At 52.4% G+C, this 19,066-nt stretch overlaps 1 protein-coding gene across 1 annotated transcript; it reads right to left on the reverse strand.

Annotated features, from left to right (window-relative positions):
* Positions 1–328: 328 nt before the first annotated feature.
* Clec3b (C-type lectin domain family 3 member B) lies at positions 329–9,235 on the reverse strand. The gene is made up of 3 exons (XM_047531867.1): positions 9,013–9,235; positions 4,876–4,974; positions 329–772 (listed from the first exon to the last, which is right to left on the reverse strand). Exons 1-3 carry the CDS (start codon positions 9,119–9,121, stop codon positions 372–374), a joined length of 609 nt encoding a protein of 202 aa, XP_047387823.1. The 5' UTR covers positions 9,122–9,235; the 3' UTR covers positions 329–371.
* Positions 9,236–19,066: the final 9,831 nt, after the last annotated feature.

Consider the following 19,066-nt stretch of genomic DNA (forward strand, 5'->3'; position numbering starts at 1 on the left):
AAAAGAAAAAGAGCCAGGGCTCGCTCTCCCCCGTTCTACCCCGTCCTCCCTCTGAGAATCCACCGGGGGTATGCTCAGCAGGCTTCTTGCACCAGCAGCTCAGGCCTTCTGGCCCCGCCCCCCGAAGTCCCGCCCCGCCCCCCGTGGTCCCGCCCTGCCCGGCGCACCCAGCACAGACCGCAGGGACTCTGGGTGAAGCTGCACCGACTTTATTGCAAGAGGAGGCCCCAGGGCGGGAGCAGCAAGGGCTCCCCTGGCACTCCCCGGCGCCCTAAGATCCCTGGACCCCGCGGACCCCGCCCCTCCCTGGGACCCCGCCACCCCCGTCCCTCCAGCCCCGGGCCCCCCCCACTCGGCCGCACTGCTAGCGGCTACACGATGGCGAACTGGCAGATGTAGGGCAGCGCGTCGCGGCAGCGCTTATCGAACCACTTGCCGTTGGCCGCACCGGCCAGGGCGGCGCAGTTCTCGGCCTTGCCGCCGTCTGGCTGCGCCGTGATCTCCGTCTCCCAGTTCTTGTAGGCTACGCGACCGCCGGTCATGTCCACCCAGGAGCCCTCGGCTGCCATGTCGTTGAGGCCCAGCCACACCTCGGCCTCGCTGCCCACGCTCTGGCGCGCGTACTCGAACAGGGCGTCGTTCTCCGAGCCCGTCTGCGGTGTGCCCAGCGTGCCCCCGCGCGAGATGCAGTCCTCACTCGCCTCGTGGAAGGTCTTCGGCTGGGGGAAGGCCAGGAAGCACTTCATGTGCACCTTGGTGCCCTTCAGGCAGACTGGAAGGGAGAGAGATGGCTGTCATTGCGGGTCCCCCGGTTCCAAGCCCAAGAGCCACCCGCACCAGCTCTAGGAAGGCCCACCATCCTTCATCCCATCCCCTCCCACCCTTACAGTCCCTAGACTCAGGCAACAGGACCCTGCTGTGGTGGACACTGAGGCACTGGGTCCAGATCCGTGATGGAGAGGTCTTGAAGCTCCTGCCATTGGAATCAGGTGCTGTGCTGCAGAGAGCCACCTGAGGGCTGTGGGAGTGTAAAGTCCAGGTAATCTCCATTCAAAGCGGAATGATTCTGAAGGGCTCTTTCAGCTTTCTGGCTCTTGTAAGGTCACATTTGGAGGCTAACCTCAGCTGTCCCCTGCCCCATTGCACTGCACTACCTTCCCTGCCGCCCCCCCCCCCAAAAAAAAAAAGTGTGGATCAGAGACCTCTTCCCAATGGATTCACTTCCCAGGGAATCCATCTCTGATCCTTCATCCCTCTAGGATCCCAGAGCTTGCACTGCCAGGGTGCATGCCCATGTTGAGCTGGGACCACACTCCAGGTACCTGGGACCTGCAGTCCCTGACATGCAATGGGCCTCATCCCAGATCAGACCTCCCACCGCCTGAGTGCCCCAGCTTGAGGTTACAAGACCCTCTGATAGAAGAAACAACAGAAGAGGTGGGCTCTGGCTTTTTTGGGTGTGGAACTCAGGACTCGAGGATTCTCAGATTGAGCCTGGCCTCAGAGATTGTAAGGAAGTACTATTTGTTCAAGTTAGGGGGACAGGAGGTGTTTTCTTCAAGCAATTTGTTTCGTTGCTTCACTTCTAACTTACATGTTTAGACAGGTGGGGTGTATGCCTCTTGCTGCTGCCCCACAATGTCAGGGACACAGCAGTTCCACCGCCCCCATCTCACCCTCCCAACTCACTCACCTGCTCACCCGGTTACTTCCACTCCATGCAGCAAATATGGGCAGAGTGACACCTCCATATATGTCCCTGTGGGCATCTGACAACCCTAAACAGGGGCCTGAGGTCTCACAGAGGTGTCTAGTCCCACACTTTGTCCCAACTCAGCCATCCTACCTCGTGCTGTCCTGCAGCTAAGCCAAACCAGCCTTTCCTTCCTGCTGGGGACACTGACTCTGCCTAGGTCCCCCTAGGGATGAAGAACTTGCTTCTGGAAGTGTGCAGGAAGACAGTCCTCTGCTGGGATTGTCTCTGTGGGAGACAGCCACCTGGCCCGAGGTCACATCCCTTTCCCAAAGCAGCTGCACTCAGGGACTGACCAATGTGGCCTCTTGCCCAACCCAAGGCAGTGCTGAAGGGATGTCCCATCGCCAGGGCACCCCGTATAGTAGATGGAGGCTTTTGTGGACTCCACAGTGCAGCTCTCTCTGCCACTCGAGCTCCCTTCTGTCCCCTCCCTGCCTCAGGTGCAGATCCTGAGAATGTCCCCTAATATTCCTCCCTCAGGCTAAGCTCTGTCTCAGGGCTGCTTCCTGGAAACAGCCCTCAACACTCCCAAGGACCCTCAGCAAACATTAGTGCCCGTGATATTATCCTACTGTCCTGTCCCTCTGATGATTCAGGCTAGCCCTCCCCCATGCCTCTGCTTGCAGGCTGTCTCTCTTCATCTCTTCTAATCCTGAAAGTCCCTTCAAGGCTCAAGTGATTCCATGAGCACATTGAGGCTTCTGGAGAGAGGGCCCTGGCCACCTCTGTCTCCTTATGCTTGGCAGAGTCATACTGGCTGGGTTCTTCACGTGTACTGCTGACAGATGACGGGAGAGAAGTGTCACCTCCACAGGCCCCTATTCATCCACGTCAGCTTGGTTGGTTTGGTTTGCTCTGGGTGGGTTCACTATCAAGGTCATTTGTGGGATGTGGTAACAGAAGATCCCTAAGGAGGCAGGAAGCCAGGAACTTCCTGGGAGTCAGCAGACTCGGAGGAGAGTACTTTGGACCTCTATATGTCATGGACTTTGGGCAAGGAGGTCCTCACTTACCCTCTCCTGCACTGACTTTTCACAAGTACATGGTTACACAAGTGAGAGACCTCAGAGTTAATGCTTAAGTCTACCGCTAGCTAGTCCCTCTGCTCTGTAGAAGAGAAAACTGAGGCCCAGAGTGGCCCTGTGCTCTTCTAAATGCCCCCTCTGTTGCGGACACTTTGCTTCCCAGCTGTCTTCTCCCTTGTCTGCCTCCAACATAGAGGCCAAAAAAGCTGTCTTCTTGCACTCTCCAGTGCTCTTAAAGCTACAGATGGCCACGTGTAGAGTCCTGGTCAGTGAGATGGAAGTGGAAGGGTCATACTTTCCAAAGAATGGGATAGATGTGCTGGGCCACCTTTCATCCTTCTGGTCTCAAATGGCCTCCTGATGCCTGGATTTGGGGCCACCATGTTGGAACCACGAGGTGAAGTTTCTGAGCAAACCACTTAACAGCCACTTACTTCCACACTCACTTTTTGTTGAAGCCACTGTCGGGTTTTCTTTTATTTAAAGTAAAGACATCTCTGGAGATGCTTTTTTACTAGAATCTTCTCCCTCCCATCCGCCATGTTAAGCAGAGTATCCAAGGTTGTGTGTTTGTCCCTCCTTCAAGAAAGATTTAGAGTATTGATCTGCGGCAGGCACTATGCTGGACAGGGAGGGAGGAGAGACGAGACAATCTAAAGCAGGCGTGTGTCCTTGGGGCTTAGAGTCTAGTGTGGCGGGGGGCAGACATAAATCAAGACCATTACAACCACAATAAATGTGATAAAAGAAAAAACTGTTCTCTGAGAGTTGGTATAGCTGAGGAGCCTGCTTGATGAGGACTTAGAGGCTCCCGAGAAGTACCCTGGAGGCTTGTATGAGGTGGCTCTTGAGCAATCCAGACTGCCAGAAAAGCATGTGCAAAGACCCTGTGCTAGGAGGGACAGAGGGTGGCACTTTCAAAAGACAGGCTGGCCAGTGTGAATGCAGAAAGGATCTGAGTGGAAGACTGCCCGGTGAGAAGTATCTTGGAGGCTTCCGAGGAGGCAGAGTGGGGAAGGACCCAGAACCCAGGAAGTGGGTGAGCTGTGCTCAGAGAAGCTGCGGGTGAGAGGGCAGCCATGGACACAGGGAGGTTTGTAGATTTGCTACAGAGGAGTCAGGGTGACCCCAGGTTGGGAAGCTGAGGCATGGCAAAACGGAGCCAAGTGAGGCTCTGCTCCTCTCGGCTGTTGACAAGGTGGTCGGCTTCCCGGTGGGAAGCAAGGGCGAGGACATAGTGACAGAGTGACAGCCCCGTAGTGTGGTTTGCTGCCAGTGAGTTAGTGTGCGTTATGTACTTGGAACAGCACCAGGCACCTCACCAGTGATGTTCACTGGTGAGAACGCACGCTGCGTCTCCCTGCCTCCCGGACTGGAGACCAAGGTCACAGGGGAGCGGGTGAGACGGAGGAGGGTGGAGAATGGAGACCTCAGGCTGCGGGGGCAGGTGGCTGTGACCTTAGCCCTCAGCTGTGTGACGGTCACATCTTTGCTGGGCAGGGGAGTGCAGAGCCAGGAGGGCAGAAGCCCAGCAATCCCGACTCCTGACTCCCAGCCTGGCACAGACCAGGTTGCTTCCTGCTCTGTGGGACTGGGTGCAGGATCTCTTGGTGGGCCCAGCTGGGGGTGATAAGTCCTGCCTCAGATGACTCAAAGAGACAGTGTCAGTCACACTGCTGACATGACTGTGAGTTTAGCAGGGTCCAGGCCTGCAGAAGCTGCTTAGTGGAGTGTCTCCTGGGAGCCGTGCCAGTTTGGGCCACTACCTCTGCCCCTGGAGTGGCCTGGGAGTTCACTTCTCCTGGCCAGTAGGATTCCTGTTGGAGAGCCTCCTGCCCTCTTGGACATTCCCACTGTCACACCTCCCAGCTATGACCAGAGACTCAACTGCACATGCCTGGTTGGGTCTTGTCAGGGATCTCTCCAGAGGAAGCAAGCTAGGGACAGGGCTCCCTGTCCCTGCTGCCCTGGCCTGGAGGCCTGGCCTAATGCAGCCAGGGCCCTGATGCTGGCTGGCAGTCAAAGGCACGTTCCTGGCCACAGCCACCAGCCTGGGCTCTCAGCTGCACTCCTGCCCAGAGAGGGCCCACTCACCCGTCTGCAGGGCCTGCTGCTCCTTCAGCAGGGCCACCTCCTGGGCCAGGCTGTCCAGCCGGCTCTTGAGCTCCTCAAGCATCTTTGGGCTCACGACATCTGGGATGAAGTCAGGAGAAAATGGGGACGGTCACAAACACATGAAGAAGGAAGTAGAGACCGGGGCAGGGGAGGGGGGACAGGCAGAGAGGACCCAACCTGTCAATCAGCCATGAAGGGACAAGGGAAAGGACTCCCCTCAGCCTTGCTCCCTGGGTGTGCTCTCAACCACCCTGTCGCCTCCAGAGGAGATGGGAGAACAGGGAGCAGGGACAAGGGCCCTTGAGATCCCAAAGGCCACTTCCCCAGGCTGGAAGAAGGAGAACAGACCAGCAGGACAGGTGCTCCACCCGGGGACAACGGAGCAGAATGCAGCCATGCACAGGAGCTGGCAGGTCACAGACATGGGTGACCTGGGACAAATTGCTCAGCCTCTTTGGATTGTCTCCTCATCTATAAAATGGGAGGATAACAGCCCCGCTGAGAGGACTCTGGAGAAGACTAAGAGAAATAAAGCCTGTAACCAGCAGCTCCCGCCTGGCACATAAGTGCACCCACCCAGTTACAGCTGGGCAGGTGGAAGGAACCAGGTTTTCACGTTTAGCCACCAGTGCGTTAGTGGCGGCTGCAGGCCAGGTCCGGGCTCAGCCCTTCCACACGCTATTCTGTGGTGCTCTCAATCTTATGCCTTGGGAAATGTGTCGTTCTCTACCACCAGCATTTCAAAATGGGGAAACTGAGGCCAGCCTTCTATAACCCGAGCCGGCCTGTTGGGAGCTGGTTGTGTGTGCGTGGGCAGGGGCAGGCGGGAAAACAGATTTGTGTGTGTGTGTAAGTTGAGAGATCTGTGGGCGGGCCCCAGTCTTTCTGAAACCCCAGGGGCTTCTGGAAGGGCTGCACTGGGCTCGGGGTAGAGGGTGGGGAAAGGCTTTGGCAGCCCATTTGCTGCGTCTGTTTACAATTCACATTCACGAGGGATGAGATCAGGCCTCTGTCCCCCCAGCAGACGACTTTGCAGAAAAATAGCATGCAACACACAGACTTATTATATACAGAGATTAGTGATGTAGCTTGTCAAACACGAGGGAAGAAACACCCAGATGAGCAAGGCAAAAAGAGAGGGTTGGGCACTGGCAAACTAGCTTGGAGTTACATGTGCCTCGCCCCTGCCTCTGACTCAGTCTTTGGGTTCACAGTAGCTCTGCCTGGGTTAGGTGTGCAAGACATCGCATGTTCCAGCTGGACTATTGAAATCCCTTTTTTTATTTTTGCAGTGCTGGGGATTGAACTCAGGGCCTTCTGCTTGTGAGGCAAGCACTCTACCAACTGAGCTATCTCCCCAGCCTCAGTAGCTCTAGACCCACTCACACATGCACCAGCACAGGGCGCCATGCAAAGCTGTGCAAGTTGGGTACTGCTCAAGGGTATCAGCTGAGGGAACAGGTGGAGGTTCATGTGCAGCTCCTAAGCCTTGTCCAAGCTAGGCTGGGTCAGACCAGAAAAAGAGGTACCCTTTAATAATTTGTCAGTTCGCAGGGGCTACCTTTCATACTTTGTACTAACAAGCCTGGATGTGCAAAGTCCTCCAGGGACTGACCAAGCAGCTGACGAGGAAGGTGTGGGAGTTGGGGGGCATCCCTGCGGCCTGGGTGGGGAGTCAGGAGGCCCTGTGCTGGCCCTCTACCTCCAAAGCTTGGGTTTCTGATGTGTGCTGTTGGAATGGATGCCCTCCAGGTCCCCACAGGCCCCTGTTCTAAGGGCTTGTGACCCTTATGAGGCCATTCTGCCCTCCCGAACTCCTCTGCCAGTGGTGGCCATGTGGCCTCTGGGCCTCCAGCCCTGAGCCTTCCCTGCATGCCCCAGCTCTGACTGACACTCATCAGTAGCTAGGCCATAGGCCCCAGGAGGAGCCGGTGAATGCCCAGAAGCACCCGGGCTCCCTTCTTAGCCACGCTGGGGCAGGGCAGGGCCTTAGCACACACTGTCCTTGCCTCCCCTCACCAGCCCTCCCAATGAGTTCTCCACCCGAGGCCTGGCGGTCCCTCCTCTGAGTCCCACCCCTCAAGTCTGTGCGTAGCCCCCATAGCAAGGTGGCTACTGGGACTCAGTCCTGGGAATCACTGGGGACCTGTGGGAAAGGTAGAGGGCGGGGCCACTGCAGCCCTGAGCTAGGGGAGGGGCCCAGCACCTGGATTTTGGCGTGCACCCCCCAACCCCAGGCTGCTTGAGTGAAAACCACCCTGGTCCAGCCTAAGAGCCGGGACCACGCTTCCCCGCTGCTGTTATGCGTCAGACCTCCATGGAAGAAGAGTCCCCTAGGCTCAGCTGTGTAGGCGGCTGGAAGGAGGAAAATCCAGGCAGAATCAAACACCGAGGCGGTCTTTGGTGAGAACCAGGGGCTGGGCTGCGTCCCTCTGGTGCTGTTCTGAGGGCACCCAAGGCTTGGACCTCCAAGGCATGGAGACTGCTGGGGTAGAGGCCCATGCGCCAGTGGGGACGGACCAAGGCCTTGCTTTCTCTCACCCTCTCCTTTTACACCACCGAAGACATGATTTACATTTAAATAAACACATACCAACTCTTTAGTAAACTTGAGAAATGAGCAACTATTTTCCACACTAGAAAGTTCTCCTGGGGTCGTGGCTGTAGCTCAGTGGTAAAGCAGTTGCCTAGCATGTGTGAGGCACTGGGTTTGATCCTCAGCACCACATAAAAATAAAGATATTGTGTCCATCTACAACTAAAAAACAAATTAAAAAAAAAAAGAAAATTCTCTTATTTGCTCTGAGTTGCCTCCTGTCCCCTGGTGACCACTGAGTAATGCTCATGGATATAACTGTCTCTTTTTTAAATGGATATTTGGTAAAAGGTTATGTATACATATAATTTAAAAATTCAAACTGTTCAAAAACTGAAGACTCCCTTGCAAAAAGACTGCCCCCAACCGGTTTGACTTCCCAAAGGTAATCCCTGATATTGGCTCTTGTGGATGGATCCCTCCAGAAAAATTCTATGCATATACAATTAATATGCGCTTTTACACAAATCCCTTTTTCAAAATAAATGTCAGTATGGTATCCATCCTGTTCTGAACTTTCTTTGTTCACTTTGTCAGCTTGGAGATTCTTTTTTTAAATTTTTAGTTCTTTTGCGGTTCTGGGGATGGAACCCAGGTCCTCACACATAGCACCCCAAGCCCCTGAGGATTTTTGCTAATAGCACCCAGATCTTCCCTGTTCTTAGTTGCAGCCTCACAGGCTCCAGGGTCCCTTGTACCTTTATGTGCTCACTGTCCATTTACAGAGGAGTCTGAGAGGGACAAATGGAACCCCACACCCACTTTCCTTTCTTTGCTGGGCTCTTGGCTCTGGCTGCCTGTTCCTCTGCCTAAATCCCCACCCTCTTCTCCTTGGCCTCAGAGCCTGTGGGACAACAGCCCAATCCATGGCCATGGCGTTCAGCTGGTGTCTCCAGGCAGCCCAGGGTGACCTCACTGCTGGAGAGGCTGCAGGGCAGGTCTCACGGCAACCAAGGCAATCTAAGAGCACTCCACACCCCAAAGGCGCCAGAGACAGGCTGTGACACCCTATGGAATTGAGAGTTCACTTGTCCCCTCTTTTCTCCTGTGCATTAAGCCTGCCCCATGCCAGGTCCTGGGCTAGGTGTCTTTATATACCATGCATCATCAAATCTTCACAACAAGCCTTTAAGCAACTACCACTCTCCCCATCTTACAGTTGAGAAAACCAAGGTCCTGAAATTACAAAGCCCAGGCTTATAGCGCCCCCTGGTGGGAGCTGAGCATCTCCACCAGGCCAAACCAAAGTTTTGGTCCTTTAAATTGCTGGGGAGTGGGGAGCCCATGTCAGTTCAGACCATCTGGGAGGTTCTTTCCAATTTTAAGAGTTTGGGGCCCTTGTGGTTCTGGCAACCACCTCCCCACCGCTATGAAAGAAGTTCAGCCCCCAAAGGGCCCTTCACCAAAGTTCCCAGGACGACCCATCAAAGAGGAAATGAAGGGAAGCAGCATGAGGTCACACAAAGGAGGGGGTGACCTGCTTCCTGGAAGATGGGGAGGGACCCTGACCCCCTCCTTACCTTTCTTGGCATTCGCAGCCTTCTTGACCTTGGGGGTTGGTGCCTCGGCAGTGACAGGGGTCAGGAGAGAGAAGAGGCAGAGGAGTAAGTAGGCCCCCCAGAGCTCCATGCTGTGTGCGTGGGGACTGCTGCCTGCAGTGGCCTGGGTCAGAAAGCAGTGGCAGCCCCGGCTGCACGTCTTAAGGCAGCGGCCACAAGGACCTCTGTCCAGGAAACCCTCCCAAGACTCGGCTGCAGGCGCACCAAAAAAAAAAAAAAAAAAAAATCCTGCAAAAGGAGGCGGCCTGGGAGTCTCAGCTGTGCTGCCCAAGGAACACCCACTCGGCAGCCTGGCCCTGCCTTCCAAAGGGGAGTCATCGTTTTTAAGGATTCTGAGAAATGCGCTATCGCTGTCACTGCTCGCATCTGCTGAGCAGTCGCCTGGGGCCAGAGCAGGGCCACACTGTGCGTGAGCTCACAAAGCCCTCACACCAACACCACGGGGGAATTTGGACAGTTGAAGAAACTGTGAGGCTTAGTGAGGTGGAGAGATTTGCCCAAGCTACCCAGCCGTTAAGGGACAGGGTGGTCTGGGGCTCGCTGCTGGTTGGTTTAGAATGTTTGTGCTTTTGTCTCTTTGGGTTAAAAAAATACAAGGGAGATTTCTTCAAAAACGTATGTCCTTCCTCAACAATCCTGTCCTGGAGCCATGAGAGGGGGCGAAGAAGTAACCATGGTGTGGGCGGGGGAGTGGGGGGGAGACTATGGTGCCCCAGGGCAGGTGTCAGGAAGCAGGAAGAACGTCCCCTCAACACCTGGTGTGGGGTGTCAGAGCACAGCAGGGTGGAGGGAGGCATCCCTGAGGAAAGCGAAGGCCCTGGATGGAGCGTTGGGTTCAAGTGAAGGTGGGAGGTCTGGTTGGGGGGAAGATGGTGGCCGAATCGGGAGGCTGTTGAGCACTGACTGATAAGTCAGTCTTCAAAAAACAATGGGAGCCAGGTTTCTCCTTGCCAAAGAAGGGACTTATGCATATGGAGAAACAAAAAACTAGAGTGAATCCCGTGGAGTAGGTATTATGATTTGGATCTGGAACGTTCCCCAAAGGCTGGCCACGCTAAAGGCTTACTCCTCGATGCAGCAGTGTTCAGAGGTGGGGCTTTTGGACTGCTCCGATATGGAGGCTCTGGTCTCACAAATGGATTAACCCATTGTTGTGGGAGGTGGTGGACACTGTAGGTGGGGCCTAGTCAGAGGAAGGACTTTGGGGCATGCCCTTGGGGACTATATTTTGTTTCCTGCCCTTTCTTCCCACTCTATCTCCCTCCCTCCTTTACTCCCCCACACCTCTCTCTCTCTCTCTCTCTCTCTCTCTCTCTCTCTCTCTCTCTCTCTCTCTCTGCTTTCTGACTGCCAAGGGCTGAGCAGCTTTCCTCCACCACACCCTCCGCACCATGATGTTCTGCTTCACTTCAGGCCCAAAGTAATGGAGCCAGTTGACTTTGGACTGAAACCTCTGAAACTGTGAGCCAAATAAATCTTTCCTCCTTTAAGTTGTTTTTCTCATGTGTTTTGTCACAGCAACAAAAAGCTAACACACGAGGATTAAAATCAGAGTGATGGTGAGCCCTTATGAACTTGAATGTATACAGAGAAACCCCTGAATGCAGATGTCAACATGTGTAGGCGTCTGCTCCCCAGCTGTCACTGGGAGGGTCTTGGAGCAACAAGGTCTCCAAAGCCTGGAGCCCTCCTGCATCCAAGTGCTGGCTCCCAAACACACTTTCCACTCAAGGAACCAAAGCATCTTGGAGAAATGGCTGATTCCAGGACAGGGCAGGAGAGGCAGAAAAGGAGCCAGAACATATTGTTTTGCCAGGAAGCAAGGGAGTGTTTAAACATTGATGGGGATACGTCAGCCGAGCACAGAGCCAGTTTGAATGAGGTTCCAGTGGCCAAAATCAGAGAATTTGAGCACCAAAATAGTGATAGTAACAGAATAAAATAGGAAACCAAAAGCACACACAAATATAAATAAATAGGAGAATACACTGAAAGTCTGATGTACCTCAATGGGAATGGCGACATGCTCTCAAAGAATCTACCCACAAATAATCTTTTTCCTGGTGCATTCTAAATATACAAAATAGTGGGATTCGTTGCAATGTATTCGAAAATATTTCTTCGTTACACAGAGAAAGAGGGCAACTTCCCAGTGGAGAAGAGTGGCAGACATCACCTCAATCAAATGACCAAAGTAAATGTCAACAGCAGTGGAACACAGGGGCCGCACACAGGGGCAGCAGGGAGCGCACCGCATCACACCCTGAGATCCCTGCCAGAGATAGGTCCAAACTGAGGGCATTCTACACAATGCCTGCTAGTAACTTTCAGAACAGCCCAGCTCCCAGCACAGGGACCAATGTGGACTTGGAGGAGAGAAGACGCAGAACTAAATGCAATGCGTGATTCTGGACTGGACCCCTCCGCTCTCGGGGACACAATCAGGACAAGTGATGGGACCTGTTATCCCGGTTTGGATGTGCCCGCCTGTGGGCAACACACGCTGCAGCCTTACGCAGCAACCAGGTCAACAGCTTACTCATGAATGGTTTGAAGAGTTTAATGGGAAAATGTTCTTTTTCTTTCTTTTTGTAGTGTAATTGCAAATTTTCTAATTTTGTTCAAAAAGAAAAGAATACTGACTTTCCAGGCCCATCTGCTGTAGGGAGGAGTCTGTTCTGCAGGCTCCAAAGGAAGGAGCCCAGTGTGGTTTCCCAGGACACTGTGACGTGCCCAGGGTGGAAGTCCTGAGGAGGGAGCACAGCACTCTACTGGCCCTTTAAGAATCCAGATGCCACCTCTCACTTCTTGGGAGTGGAGAGGGTTTTGTGTCTGCAGCAGGGTCCTCAATCTGAGACCTGACAATTACATAACCCAGCAAGGAGCCTTCTTCCAGGAACTCTGGGTAGATAGCAGATGGCAAGGGGAAGTTCATGTTCTTTTTAAAAGTAACTCCTTCGCTTTCCCAGCTTTCTCACCTTGACCCAGCTGTTATAGTCCATAGAAGAAATGGAAGGAGTGTGCTTGCCAAACAAGAGGAGGCCGGAGGTCCCAAATTTACAAGGAGGTGCTAATGGTGGAGGTCCTGCCCTAGATATGTTGGGAAGAGGTCCCAGGAAAGCTGTCATGGTGACCTGGCAAACTGGGACCCCCTGCAGGGTTGCTGTGTTCCATCACATGGAGACAAGAGAGCTTTGCTGGATCAGGACACACCTGGAACTGCTGGAGCCCTGGTTTCTCATGCATTCAATCATGTGCCTGGCTTGTGTTAGGTCCTAGGAATTCAAGGCAAGGGCCACGCTGCTTTGGGTCTGCTGTGGGGTCTGGCAGGGCAGGAAGGCAGCCCACACAGGCTTGGCCAGGTGAGAGGGAGGGAGGATGTGGACAGTGCTCCAGGCTGAGGGAGCGAGCAAAGTCTCTCGGCACACCCCAGATCCTGAACCCCAGTGCAGGAGACAGAGGGCTGGAGATGTCTCCATTAAGTGTAGAGTTACATTAAAAGACTTTAGAAATGAACCTGGAGGAAATGGGAGACCACTAGAGAAGCAAGCTGGGAGGCTGTGGTCAGCAGGCACTTTGCTTTGAGGGTCCAACATTAGACCCCAAGCACATGGGACCACACCTTCACAGGGGAATGTGACTCTTCCCTACTTGCTCCAGTAAGGGAACTTTCGCCTTCAGAAAGGTGGTTGGATTTGGGGTTTACATTAAGCAAAGAGCAACGTCTTTGGTCTTCTTAGCAGCGGATTTTTGCAGGGTGTGTGTGTGTGTGTGTGCATGCCACACAGAGCTCCTCTATAAGCACCTGGGTGTTCCCTTTGTACTGTTAAAATGACTTATGTAAAGCCAGGCATGGTGGCACATGCCTCTAATCCCTGCTACTCAGGAGGATCTTGAGTTTGAGGACAGCCTGGGCAATTTAGCAAGGACCTGTCTCAAAATAAAATAACAAGATCTGGTGGTGTAGCTCAGTGGTAGAGCACTTGCCCAGCATGAGGGAGGCCCTGGGTTAGCTTCTCCATACTGGGGTGGGGGGGAAATAGACTCACCAGGACAGGGAGAAGTGTCTTGTCTCAGAGTCTCCTCAGGTTTGGGACTGGCTAATCTCCCAAGAAGGGTCTGCACAGCCCAGAGGTCCACCAACAGTTTTAAGATAAGTGTCGCCTGACTTTAAACCAGCATCAGCAACAGCCAGCTGTAGTACACTCAGAATGATGTTTCAAAAATAACATGTCTTGTGAATGGTACATTGCCTGGTGTTATATTTATGTGTGTTCAAAGTACATCCCCTTGATATGGAATGCCCCTTTCCACTGACCCTCATATTTGCCTATATGCTTGCTTAGGGTTGGCCTCCAAAACATCACCCAGCAGTCCCTGGCACTGGCCACTGGAACAAACATGAGAGGCCAGCCACTGACTATTATGTCCTTCCCCCTTTCTTCTATGACATGGTCCCTGGACTTTAACCTTCTGGAAAGTCGCCTCTGGATAGAATTCCACTTGTTACCATCCTCACTGTGGGGCAGATCTCAGAACAAAACATGTTCTTGGGGGCCAGCCTATGCCTCCTAGGGGCAGACTGAACCCTCTATCCAGAAAGCCACAGTGTGTGGGCTCTTTGCAGCCACTGCACCTCATTCGTGGCCGACAATGAGCCTGCATTATCCAGGCCCTCTGGTCTGCCCCCAACCCTCCCTGCCCGGGTGTGTGTCACCATTTCTGCCAACTGCCATGGATCCACTGAGAGCGCTGGTTGGGTCCTGTCAAGCTCATCTTCCTTGCACCGAAGCTCTCCCGCTGGCACTGTCCAGGAGACCTCTGCCAGTCATGGTGCAGCAAGTGGGGGAGGTTTCAGCTAGGAGAATGGTGCTGCATTAGCTCCCGAGGGACCCACCCTCAAGGAAATATCCAATCACTAACACCCCACCCTCTGGCTCAGACTCTTCATTCCAATTTCCCTGCACAAAGAAAAATCCTGGTAACAAAGCCAGAGGCACTCGAAAAATCAGAGGAAGAGGGCTCTGAAGGCACAGTTCAGTTTTCAAGTAGTTTTTGTCCTTCTTTTTCTCCCCGCTCCACGGCTGTTGGAAGTCTGAGTTACACAAAACAGGCTCCAGGCCCTCCACCCACATCAGCCCAAACAGCATGAAAGCTCTTGGCCCAGCACGGAGCCCATCCCTACGCCAGACCTCTCCGCACAGATGTTTCCTTTCAGCTCCACTGGCCCCGAGTCAACAGAAACAAGGTCCAGCCTCCCGAGGCAGAGGGCTTTCCACACCCTCCTCAAAGGTCACAGCATCCAGGGTGCAGATCTCCAAGAACACTGCGAGGACAGCCTCACGGCTTAAAACGTAATCTTGGCCTTGATGACCTTCACCAGGAAAGTCGTCTGTTCAAACGTTGTTGGCCCGGTTCTGTCAGAGCAGCTCTGACCCTGTGTGCCAGGCCGTATGGGAGGCAGGCCTTGGGGACAGCAATATACCAGTCTTTGCTCTCGGGGAGCTCATACTCCTTGTTTAGTCCTTAAAGGAAAGTGGAAATAGAACTGGGGGTTCTGAGTTCCAAACCTGGCAAGATACTGGGCACTTGTGTCCTTTGGGCATCTTATTTGAGACCCAAATCCTCTTACGTAAAATAGGGTAATAATCGCTGCCCTACTACTCATGGGGTTCTTTTAAGGTACACACTGAAGTCACATGTGGAGACGGCTGGGCAACCTGTAAAGTCACAGGAAGGACGACAAGTCTGGGCAGTGTGTCAGGGAGCAAGATGGCCTCTTTCCAGGGGAGAGAGAGAGGAAATCACCTGATTTATAACTTCCAGAAGAATAAGGGGCATGCTCAGCCCAGTTTTGCACTTACCTGATGCCTTTGGCAATAATAATTCACACAAGAAACCCAAACCTGATCAGCCCTTCAGGATGCTACTAGAGATTTCCTCCTACCTTGACATCCCCTGGCCTCCCTGCTGGTCTTCAATTTCAGGAAAGGCAAGTTCAGCTTTGTGTTCACAGATTCTGAAGTTTCCAAATGATCACACTATCCCTGCTCGGCCTTGTTATAAGTTTTGCTCCTTTCTATTTTCCCCTACAGAGTCCCCTTGCGGGCACCAAGCCTGATCCTTATCCCATGACCAGAATCTGCAAATGCCTGCAGGGAAGAAGATGGCAGGTTAGAGAGGACTCACTCCAGAAAAATCCCTCTTCTGGAATTTTACGCCATGCCACCCTTTTTGAGTCAAGATCTCTAGATGTCTGAAGATGGGATCTTTGAAAGAAGTCCAGCCATTTGAGTTGTGGCAGCATGGTTGGTAGTGTGCCCAGACCTCTAAGTCCTACTCTGAACCAGAAGTCACCAGCTTGTGGAGGAGCAGCAGTAACACAGGCCCCAAAGCTCTGCACTCTTTGGCCCACGTACAAATCTCTCTGATCTGTCCATCTTACTCCTTTTGTGTCTTTGTTCAACTAGCCAAGCATATCCCTACCGTCCAGGAATCCACGTGCAGTTCATCCTTCATGCGAACTGAACCCCCACGTGTCCTACTGCTCAGTTCCTCCACTGCTGTCCCGTGCGGCCCCCTCTGGGTGGATCTATAATGAAACAGTGGTCCCTGTGTGGCTTGCATCATTACACAAAATCAGCTTACCCACAAACCTGGTGGGAGTGTTTTCCTCTCCCAGCAGCTGGTCGCGGCAATCTCCCACAGGACCACAGATGTGATAGATGTGCATGAGAGGCATTGGTGAACAGGGTACATGACAGGAATCTAGGTTACCTATTTTTGTCCTTGCTTGTACCTGAACTGCTCATGCCTAATCTGGATGAGCACTTGTATCTTGCATGGACTGTTGCTGAACCCCCAATCTTATGACCTGGGGAGTCTGACCATAACTAGCTCATGATGGGCAGCTCATCACTTGAAGGCCCAGGTTCAGGAACTGTTTCTCATTGGGCACAGTGGCAAGCCAGGAACTGCTTTTCAAACTCACTTGGAGGTGAACAGTTTCAAAAATCCCATCTTCAGGCAGTTCCTGGTCTTACTCTGGATTCCTAGGGGCTGTGCTGCAGCTTTTTCTTGAACTTGCCAGAAACTACACAGCTCCCTTATCCACCCCAACAGCCCTAGCTCTGTGGGAATTTCCATCATATGGAACAAGAGGAATCCTGTAATGCAGATTGGCTGGGCCTCAGAGCCTGGTCTTGTTTTGGGTTCCCATTCACAACTGGTAGCTTTGTGAGTTACTTGACAAGTGGCAACGAAGAAGCAATGCTCTAAAGTGTAGAATTTTTGCCCCCCAAATTCCAAGGCTCAACAAATGCTGTGCTTCTTTCATACTAGAGGGGGCGGGGGGTGGTCGTGGGTACAAGGTTTAAATGGTCTCTAATTCACAGGGATGTTTCAGAATACCCTACATCATTGGCTACCTAAAAACATTACAGCACGCTTGTGATTTACTAGAACTTCCTATGCACCGGATCCAATAAGCATGATTTCATCAATATCAAGGGGTTAGCATGATGGCCTTGCAGAATACACTGACACGTAAAGCTGGTGATTTACACAGATCAGAGACAGAGCCACGAACACTTTACTGCCCTTCCATTTAAGAGATCTGCTTTTAATCCTTGTTGCTGGGGATGAAGTATTTGCCTAATCTACAGCCACATATGAAGTGCCAGAGGCTATGTTGATTTCTCATTCAAAATACTTCATCCAGCACAGGAGCTGAAACTGGGGCTACTTCGTATGTTTGTGGTTGTCCTCTGTTATCCACTACAATCCATCTGGCTTTTCAGAGTTCCAAGGTTAAGTTCAATGGCGATGAGTTAAGAGACAAACACCACTGTATCCTTTAGGTCTCTGACATTGGAGCTAATCTGCAATTCCTCCCAAGAGCCAGTATCGTTTCTGATTTTCTTCCTCAACTGTGAAAGGGAAGCAGTTTCCAGTCTTGAGTCTTCTTACCACTGTGATTCTTAGTCCATCACAATCACCTCATACCCATCCCATGTATGCATCTGCGGACAAAGAAATAACCCCAGAAAACACTGAATCCATCGTGGGCCAGACCTGTACCAGATCTCCATTCATTACCTAATCCCCATTACCCTTCCCTTTTAACTAGAGAACCTTGATGGCATTTCAGGTTCCCTAATGTGGCCATCAAGACAGAACCCACATCCAAATGTCTTTAAATCACCTTTCTCCAATGCTCAGTTATTCCAAATCAGGAAAGTATTTATTGTGGGAACATATGGTGGCATCACAGGATTCTTGCTTAAAGGGACCAACCCCTCTTCATCAGACCTTGGTCTGCAAACTGGCAGATCTGGAAACTGGGTGAAGGAATGGAATTTCCCATCATGGTGGTTGACCTGGACTTTTATGCTTCAACCTTTCCCCCACAAACGGAGTAAGATCCTGATTACTCCTGGGAACACATGATCTATCAGCCATGGTCACAAATCCCTGCAGTGGCATCCTGACCACCACTCTGGCCTTGCTGTGATGGCTCAGAAATTAATATTCAGTTCACCTCTGAAGGCTGAGAGCTGCCACCTTTCCCCTGCTCTTCTCAAATCCCATTAACCCAGTAATATTGGAGATCCCAGGACCATGGTAGCATCTCCTGTTGCTGACTTGCAGAAAAAAGATACTACTGACCCTCTCAAGGATGTAGGACCTCTCCCAAGTGCTGGTATCTCCTCCTCATTTTCTCTGATCACCAGATCCATACTTCAAGGGAGCTATCCCAGCAGAGAAACTTTGCTCTCCTTGCCAGAATCCCACTTCCAGCCACAGCCTTCGTCCAATACCCTCAAGATCCCCTCCCACCTCAATTTTCCTGATACATTCCAAGCAAAGGAAACCTGCTAAGGGTACACCTGCAGTCTCCTACGTGGTCATGAGCACATCCTGAAACTGAACTGCGGGCACTCTACCTTGCAGTTGCAGAGCAGTCACTGAGGAGTGCCACGCAGGCCTTCTGGTTTTTATGGCATGCCATAAGCTGACAGCTGGGTGATGGGCCTTCCAGCTTTAAAAGGCTTTCCATGGCAAGTAATAAGTCAGTCACCTTAGTCAGCGACTGTCACTGCCATGACGCCATACTACCCTGTGTGGAGCTTTCACATGACCCAACGTTTTCCTCTTCCCTGTACATATGAACTCGGCACAGGTGAGACCTGCTAGTGATGCTAGAGGAGGGTTATCACCTCCCACTTACTACCACCCATGGGCTTTTGCTGCCATCTGCTAAGTTCCACTTGGAGGATCTGCTTTCCAGGACCACTACTGGTGCCAACTGCTTGCACTAGGTTTCTGTCCCAAAACCAGAACCTGGGACAAGGACTTATTCTTTGTGGGTTATCTGGGAGGTGGCTTCATGGGGTGCCCTGGGGAAGTAACAGGGGAAGGACAAGAGTTGATCCCAAGAGTCATGAGCACCTGCAGCATGATCATGTCAACAAAATTTGAAGAGAGTCAAATAATCTCCCAGAATGGCTCCCCCACGGCCAAATCTCTCTCCACCACCTCCTCTCCCACTACTTGTGAGTGGTCTTGGGAGGCGAATCCCAAAGTCTGGGCTGCACACACTCAGATGCTGAGTAGGCTGCTGCCAGTGTGATGGCGGAAGCTGAATGGAAAGCGGAAGGTGCACGGGGAGCACAGGGAGCCAGCCTGCCAGGGACACTCAACACCCAACCACTTCCCCAACAGTCACTGACCCTGCGGCCACTATTCGAGGATATAAATAATACTGGAATGAATTCCTCTAAATGTCATGTTTTTGTTCCCCTGGCGTTCTCAATTGTTTACTTTGGTTACATTCTCAGAAGTGGAATGACTAGGTCAAAGGGAATGGGCATTTTTATGTTATACACATGGGCAGCTTGTTTCCAAAACCTCTGGTGTAGTATAATTTACGCTTCACTGGTAGTCTGTGTGTGAGACCACCGCCTTTACTGAGCAAAATGCAAATTACCATTAACAGTCTAAATCCATGTGATTT

Source organism: Sciurus carolinensis, chromosome 17 (assembly GCF_902686445.1).
Source record: "Sciurus carolinensis chromosome 17, mSciCar1.2, whole genome shotgun sequence".
Lineage (NCBI taxonomy): Eukaryota > Metazoa > Chordata > Mammalia > Rodentia > Sciuridae > Sciurus > Sciurus carolinensis.